Source organism: Centroberyx gerrardi, chromosome 23 (genome assembly GCF_048128805.1).
Source record: "Centroberyx gerrardi isolate f3 chromosome 23, fCenGer3.hap1.cur.20231027, whole genome shotgun sequence".
Classification (NCBI taxonomy): Eukaryota; Metazoa; Chordata; class Actinopteri; order Beryciformes; family Berycidae; genus Centroberyx; species Centroberyx gerrardi.
This window is the reverse complement of record NC_136019.1, coordinates 24561034-24569314: the sequence shown is the minus strand read 5'-3', so window position 1 is coordinate 24569314 and position 8281 is coordinate 24561034. Positions and strand designations below refer to the sequence as shown.

The 8281-nt window shown below is 54.5% G+C and overlaps 1 protein-coding gene across 1 annotated transcript; it reads left to right on the top strand.

Moving 5' to 3' along the window:
* The first annotated feature begins 4231 nt into the window (after nt 1-4231).
* On the top strand, nt 4232-5992 carry LOC144537868 (uncharacterized). The gene is made up of 3 exons (XM_078281733.1): nt 4232-4403; nt 4495-5219; nt 5351-5992. Exons 1-2 carry the CDS (start codon nt 4240-4242, stop codon nt 5216-5218), a joined length of 888 nt encoding a protein of 295 aa, XP_078137859.1. The 5' UTR covers nt 4232-4239; the 3' UTR covers nt 5219; nt 5351-5992.
* The last annotated feature ends 2289 nt before the right edge of the window (nt 5993-8281 follow it).

Here is an 8281-nt window from a genome sequence, read left to right as displayed (position 1 = left end):
GCACAATGTGGTGGTGGGGTCCCAGATGCACACGCTGCAGTGCTACGTGCTGGGCCGGGACAAGGAGCAGACGGCGGCCGCTCCCCCCCCCCGGCGGGCCACGCGCAGCTGCCCTCCTCCTCCCCCGAGTAAGTGCCCTGTTCCTGTTCTTTACACACGTACAACAGCTTGTAAAAGCCCATCTTCCAAATTGTATGTTTTTCTTCTGTGTGGAAGCAGGCACTGCATCTGTGGACCCTGCCGAGCCCTCGGACAGCGCGCTCCTCGCCGCCGCCATGGAGGTCGACTCTCAGCGTGAGTACACACACACACACACACACACACACACACACACACACACACACACACACACACACACACAATGATGAATAAAAATTCTGTGAAATCTGTGAATAATTGTGACTTGTGTAACCTTTTTTTAAGCTCTCAAAAAGAAAGGATGTAATATTAGTGGGGATAAGGTAAGTGTGGCCCTCATGTGGTCATTACCTGTATCTGCACGGCTCAACTGCCTGGTGAATTCTGTGTGGCTGCTTCCACCATTTCATTGAATCATCTCTTGATCACGGCTTAACGCTCTCTTGTAAATAATCATTGTGTGTTTCCACTGTGGCTTGGTGTAGTCCCTCTGTGTTGTAGAACATGTACTTGTCTTGTGAATAATCCCATTTGACTAAAACTGTGTCTGTAGTGTAGACAGCTGTCATTATACTTCTAACCTGCGCTTAATTGCATTTCATCTTCAGTCATTCAACCCTGCTTTTCTTTCATTTGGCTTGTATAGCATTCTTCATTGTGCTTCCTGAAGAATAACCTGTCACTAATGCCATTGCTTTTCAACCTTCTAGTGTAGTACTGGTGTATCAACAATATGCACATGACATTACAGAGTGACAACTGTGAGTCTGTCCTTTGCAGTTGCCGTGGACGTCCCACCTGCTGCCGCCCCACCAGCTGACGTCCCACCTGCTGCCGCCCCACCAGCGGACGCCCCACCCCATCACACCCGCTCCACGGCTGAGAGACGAGGGCAGCCTGTTGTAGTGCCGTCAGTCTCCGGCGCAGAGGTACGCCCAGTCAAGCTGAATATCTGTATTTTTGACATTGTGTATGTAGTTCTTTGTATTAACCGGTTGATATTGCTGTGTTGTAGCTGCTGCCTAAGAGCTGGAGGCTGACGCTGCCAGAGGAGCAGCAGGAGTGGCTGGGCCGGGCTCTGTTCACCAGGACCGCCGACGGGAAGGCCGTCCTCACCTCCAACCTCCGCCTGTGGTGGTTCCCCCCCGGAGCCCGGCCCCTGTACACTCAGCCCCCCGCCTCCGCCCACGCCTTCTTCCAGCGCCCGTTCTTCCTGTGGCTGCCCTACAAGATGTGGGCATGCAAGCTCGTGTGCCCCGTCTGTAGGCGCAAGCTGACGGGCGCTGGCCTCTACAAGACCGTCCGGAGGGTCTTGGACAGCGACGGCTGGTACTTCATGGGCACGGAGTACCTGGAATGCCGTTCCTGTCAGAGGAAGTTTGCAGGCTGGGCGCAGGACATCTTAGATCAGCTGGACCTGGCTCACCAGGAGGCGTTCCCAGCTGTTCTCACGTACAAGTAAGTTGATAATGAATTGAAATGAATAAATAATAAATGAATCGATGAAATACTAAAGTGAAATGAGTCACTGTAATATTTCTTCAAGTTGATTTTAGTTGTGACGTGACCTTCCTGTTAATTGCCTGTTCTTCTCTCTGTACTTTTCTCTCACAGGTTGTCCTGTGACAAGGTGGTGGTCGGGCAGTTAAAGGAGCGCACCCTGGGCAACGGTGCGGCTCGCCTCCGCGCTTGTCTGGTGGAGCAGCACACCAGAGAGTGGATGGCACAATCGATGAGCTACCTTTCCGTGCTCCGCAAGCTTCGCGTGCCGGGTGTGGCGGCGGCGGCGCGGCCGCCGTCCCTACCACCCATGCACCCCGTACCCGGCAGCCCCTGGCTGATGGCGGTCTACGTCAGGGACTGCCTGACCAGGGCCGAGGAGACGAAGGCCAGGGTGACGTCCATCTTCGGGGACATCTTAAAGATGGACTCCACCAAGAAGGCAAGCTTTGTTTACGAGTACATGACCATGTCTTTGAAGAAGCCTGCACTTTAACTAATTCCGTCTAATGTAATGTGTCATAACGGCCGTCTCTGTGCTCATTTTACAGATGACCAAGAAGCTTGCGGGCGCTGCCGCCGCTACGGCCGCCTGGGTGACCAACGTGGGCAACGAGCACGGCCAGGTGCTCATGTCCGTCCTCACTGCCGCCGAGGGGGACGGGCTTCTGCCCATGGCGGCCGGACTGATGCGGCGGTACCGAGAAGCCGGGAAGGCCCCTCCGAAGGTCTTGTACGTGGACCGGGACTGCTGTTCCGCCGTGGGACAACCGAAGACGGCGGCCATGTTCCACGAGTGGGACCAGCTGGTCATCAGGCTGGACGTGTGGCACCTCATGCGGCGCTTCGCACGGGGCTTGACCACCGACAGCCACCAGCTGTACGGCCTCTTCATGGCGAGGCTCTCCTTCGCCATCTTCGAGTGGGACGCCGGAGACGTCGCCCGCCTGAGAGAGGCCAAGCAGTCCCAGGAGGGGAGGGACGCCCACATCAAGCTGTCTGCCGTGGAGCTCGCCCGTCACTGTCGCCGCCGCACGCGCGGTGCGGACGAGACGGAGCGGCTCCTCCAGGAGGTGCTGGACGCCTTCTGGGAGGGGACAGACACCATGGGCGTCCCGCTCATCGACCGTGCCAGGATGGAGGAGATCTGGAGCACGCAGCGTCGCCACCTCCACTGCATCCAGGATCCCCAGGGAGTGGCGCTCTACTGCAAGACGGGGGAGGTGACCAAGGGGGGGGTCACGCTCCCAGTCTACCGCTGCGCCAGAGGCTCCACTTCCCTGGAGTCCTTCCACCTCCACCAGTGCCGGTTCATTCCAGGTAAGCATTTTCATTTTCAAGCTGAGAGAGAGAGGGAAAAGCAAATGCAAACAGCTGGGTGTGTTGAACTTATTTTCTCTCCTCTCTCTCCCCCCTCTCCTTGTCCCAGGCACTTCAGCCAGTGCCCTCCACTTCCAGGTTTACCTGCTGGAGGGCCTGGTCAGGTGGAATGAGAACCGCGCCAGGGCAGCAGTGGAGGGTGGCAGCAAGGTGACGCTGCGTTGCTACAGCGCCCGGCTGCAGCACGGCTTCAACCAGCTGACCCAGGAACTCCTGGGTCAGACGCTGGTTGAAAACTACACCAAGCCCAGGGAGTACACAGGTGAGTCATCAGGGAGAGCTCCTTTTATTGAAGCGGGCACACAGGCTGTCACCAAGTTGACTGATCTAACGGTCTGTCTGTCTGTCTGTGTGTGTTTTCCAGGGGAGCTGATTGGGGTGCAGTACCTGTACTCCCAGACGGGCGCCGTGCTGCAGGAGGATCTGGGCAGGGATCCCGACGCTCCGGATGGGATGGACGAGGCTGAAGAGGAGTGGGGGCATGAGTTGGATGAGGGGTTCGAGGAGGAGCCGGAGGAGGTACGGCTCCTGGAACACCACCACCAGCTCATCCACTCGGCTCAGCCCGCTGCCGCTGCTGCCGCCGCCCCCGCTCCCGCTCCTGCCGCCGCCGCCGCCTCGTCATCCCAGTCGGGCCCTGCCCACACAGCTCCATCCCAAGATGACGCCCCTGGGATGGAGCTGCAGCAGGCCGAGGAGGAGGAAGACGTAAGTGCACTGAAGTCCTCTGTTATTGTTATCAAAGTGCCTTTAGTCACTGTGATCATGTGTTCATGATGTTTCTCCGGCCTCTGTTGCAGGATGCGATGGGGCCAGACGGTCACGGCGGATACCAGCACGTCGTCAGTCTGGCCCTCGCCCTCGTGGAGCTGCGTCACCAGGCCTTCGTGACGCAGCGGCAGGCGAGGGAGATCGTCGCCCTCTGGCACAAGCTGTCAGAGAGGGACCGGGCGGCGGTCTCCTTCCCCCCGCGCCACCAGGACAGGCTGGTCAGGGGGCGCTTTAAGACCTCCCGACCAGCCCACACTCCTGGCCTGGACAGCACGAAGCGGTAAGCGTTGGCAGCACGTGAACCCAAATGCTTTGTTTTGTGTTTGTTTACTCCGCTCTGTCTAACGAGGCGCTTCTGTGTGCAGTGTCTTCCTGGGCCAAGGCGCGGGTGCGGCACAGTCTCCGAAAGCCAGCAGGCTGGTGGAGGCCATCTTCCTGGAGCTGTGCCGCATGCACCATGAGGGCCGTACCATCGCCGGGGTCCGGATCAACCGCTGGGGTGCCGTCATGAGGGATTACAGTCTCATCAGAGACAACATCCTGAACTGCCAGGCCCTCATGACGAGCACCTCCATCCAGCTCTTTGATGTGAACCACCGGACCCTTCTGCAGTGGTAAGACCTCATTTGGCATGTCATACTGTGACTGACAGGAAGAATGTCTGAATTATTCTGAATGAATAATTGTATTTTTATTTTTCATCAGGCACAACGAGAGGAGCAAAGCAATGATGAGGGACACCGTCTCCGTGGCGGTGCCGGGGCCCAGCGCTCCGCAGGAGGCAGCAGAGCCCCTCTCAGCATCGAGGGCTCTGCTGACGGAGCCGGTGCAGCCTGACCAGACTCTGGCCCACCGCCTCCACGAGGACACTACTGGTCAGGCTGTCACCCACAGAGGGCCCCTGGCACCGACCCTCTATGAGCTCCTCTGTGCCACTGCGGCCTCCTCCTCCTCGGACGCCCCTTCCACCTCAGCTGCAGCCTCCTCTGCCCCCACTGCTGCAGCCTCCTCTGCCCCCACCGCTGCTGCCTCCTCTGCCCCCACCGCTGCAGCCTCCTCTGCCCCCACCGCTGCTGCCTCAGCTGCCTCCGCTGCCCCCACCGCTGCGGCCTCCTCTGCTGCTTCCTCCTCTGCTGCTTCCTCCTCTGCCCCCACTGCTGCTGCCGCCTCCTCTCAGCCAGCGGTGCCGCGCTCCACGGCCTGGCAGAGGAAAATGAGGGAGCAGCACCAGCAACAACAGTCCCAGGATGAGGGTGCTCTCCTCAAGGCACCAAGGAAGACCTTCAAGCACTTCCGGTGCAAGCGCTGTGGCCAGCCAAAAACAAAAGAATATGGCCACAGCCGCTACGGAGGAGAGCACTTCTGCTCCTGGGCTGAAGGCCGCTCGGTGGAGGAATGGCTGGCTGAGAAAAGGAGGAAAGATCCTTAAGGTAATTTGTCTTATGTTGTACACCATTACCTCCTTCATACATTTGACATGAACTTTATTTTTGTCAATACTGCTCTGCAATTGTTACACTGCCACTCTCTAACAGCTATTTGTTAATTGTGTTGTCTGCAGAGTCCAGCCAGCCAGCCAGCCAGCCAGCCAGCCAGCCAGCCAGCCAGCCAGCCAGCCACAGCACTTATGAAATATCCCTCACAGCACTTATGAAAAATTGTAAATAGTTTGTAAATAGTTTCAATAATGTAAATGGCTCTGAAGCACTTGTACCTACAGCACTTGTCATGTAAATGGCTCTGAAGCACTTGTACCTACAGCACATGTCATGTAAATGGCTCTGAAGCACTTGTACCTACAGCACATGTCATGTAAATGGCTCTGAAGCACTTGTACCTACAGCACTTGTCATGTAAATGGCTGTGAAGCAATTGTACCTACAGCACATGTCATGTGAATATTTAGCATTAATCCAATGTCACTCTGCAAATAACTGTTGAATGGTGGACTGGCCACACAACTTTGTTGCAGTTCACAGTCTGAAGCACTTGTACCTACAGCACATGTCATGTGAATATTTAGCATGAATCCAATGTCACTCTGCAAATAATTGTTGAATGGTGGACTGGCCACACAACTTTGTTTCAGAAGCACTTGTACCTACAACATGTGACAGTCAGCAGTATCAGTTCAAGTACAGCAAGAGAAAGGCTGAAAGCATAACTTTGTCTTGTAATGACAATAAAGCCAAGTTGAAATTGACATCTGGCATGCTGTTGTGTTTTGTCATCGAGTGACTTCTATCCCCAAAATGTACACAATACAAGCTTCACAGATGTGTCACTCAATAAATGCACATTTTTACAGGTCATTTCACAATGATGAAATAAAAACAAAGAACCTGGCATGTAAAAATATCCTCTTTTATTGAATAAGACAGTGTTGACATAGATTTGAATAAAATCAGACTTTGGAATGGCTTAAAATGGTAGAACAAGGTCTTTGACAAGTCCCAGAGGTTTTGCTGAGTATTAAGGACAATCACAGTATAATCCAGCCATGACCAGTTCACACAAACCCACACCCACACAGGTGAGGTGTTGCTGTCCCTGTTGATCTCCTTCCTCCCCCGTCCCACCCACCCACCCACCCACGGAGGGTGGGAAAGGACATCATAGGTTTCCTGCTGTTTCCTGTTAATCCCCTGTTAATCCCCGTCGTCCTTGATCTACGGGAGCAAGGAAGTGTGCGGGCTGACGGGGGTCAATGCCCCCATAGATCAGAGACGGGAAGGTGCCTGGGTGCTAAGGGGGGGGGGGTCTGACCAGGTGCTAACAGGGGAGGGATCTGACAAGGATTGGCTGAGGATACAGTGGAGGTTTTCATAGATCCACCCCCCCCACCACCCATACAAATAAACAAACGGCTTGACCTGGGCACAGACAGACAAACCAAAAGAACAGCATCATCCTCAACATCATTTCATTGATATTTATTTCACCAGGTGAGTCTTTCTTTCATTTCTAACTTTTCAAGAAAATGTGATTTTGTAACTGTTACTGTTGCCTCTTTGACACAGGAAACCCACATTAAATTTGTTTCTACATGTCTGTCAACAGGAAGGGAGGATGGCACCAAAAAAGGCTCAAGAAAAAAAAAAGCACCTGGAGCCTCAAACAGAAGGTGTGTATCTGACATGACTGACTACTGTTCACTTTCAACTTTTGACACCTAAAAATGACATTAATGACTCATTTTTATGCTTTCTCTTCCATTCAGTCTCTCAGTCTGAGACTTCAGAGTCTGACATGAGCCGTGATTCTGACCAGGACTACTGCCCGGTGGAAGAGACCACGACGGCTTCCTTGAAGTTTTCCCCCTCTCCCTCACCCACTCCTTCGCCTCCTTCGCCCAAGAGGAAGACCAGGCGGCGGCCCTCCACCTCCAACTCCAGGAGGAAGACCTCCACCTCCTCGCCGCTTCCCATGGCCTCCACCTCCTCGCCGCTTCCCATGGCCTCCACCTCCACCTCCACCTCCTCGCCGCTTCCCGTGGCCTCCACCTCCTCGCCGCTTCCCATGGCCTCCACCTCCTCGCCGCTTCCCATGGCCTCCACCTCCACCTCCACCTCCTCGCCGCTTCCCGTGGCTTCCACCTCCTCGCCACCTCCTCCTGCACCCCCCAAGCAGCCCACCAGGTGCACCATTTACAGGAGGAAGAAGAGGGAAGAGAAGGACAGGGAGCTCCTCCGCCAGCAGCGGGCCAACCCCGGGAGCCAGAAGGCGCCTGGAGCCCCCTGCGATATCTGCGGCTTCCCCAGGAGGGTGGACACCGGGCACGCCTACTACAAGGGCCTCTTTTTCTGCACCTCCTCAGAAGGCCCGGGCGGAAGGACGGTGGACCAGTGGCTGGGGCAGCAGAGGAAGCCGGAGGACCTGGGAAAGATCCCCAGGACCACCCTGTGGAAGCTGAACAAGAAGTGGATGAAGAAGGAGGAGGAGGAGAAGAGCGGCCAGCCCCCCCAAAAGAGGAAAGCGCACAAGCTGAGGAGGTGCCACCTGTGTGGCCAGCCGCAGCAGAAAGACTACGGGCACAGCCAGCACAAGGGGGAGCGCTTCTGTGCTCAGTACAGCTGTATGTCCGTAGAGCTGTGGCTGGCAGAGAGGAGAGGAAAGAAGGAGGAGGAGAAAGATTAATCCAAAAAAACAAAAACAAAAACAATACAAACAGACAGTGTGTGTAACAGACATTTTTAGACAATTTTATTGTTGTGTGGCGTGTGTGTAACAGACATTTAACAGACATTTTTATTGTTGTGTGTGTGTGTGTGTGTGTTTTAAAAATAAATATTCTTCATTTTCTATCCCTGTGCTGTCTGTCCGTCCCTCATTATTATTGTGTTCAGGAAAGTCAGAGATCTTTGCAAGAAATACAATCTTCATATCTATCTATCTATCTATCTATCTATCTATCTATCTATCTATCTATCCATCTATCTATCGTCAAATATAATAAAATTGCAATAAAAAGCCTTATAATATCTATTTGATC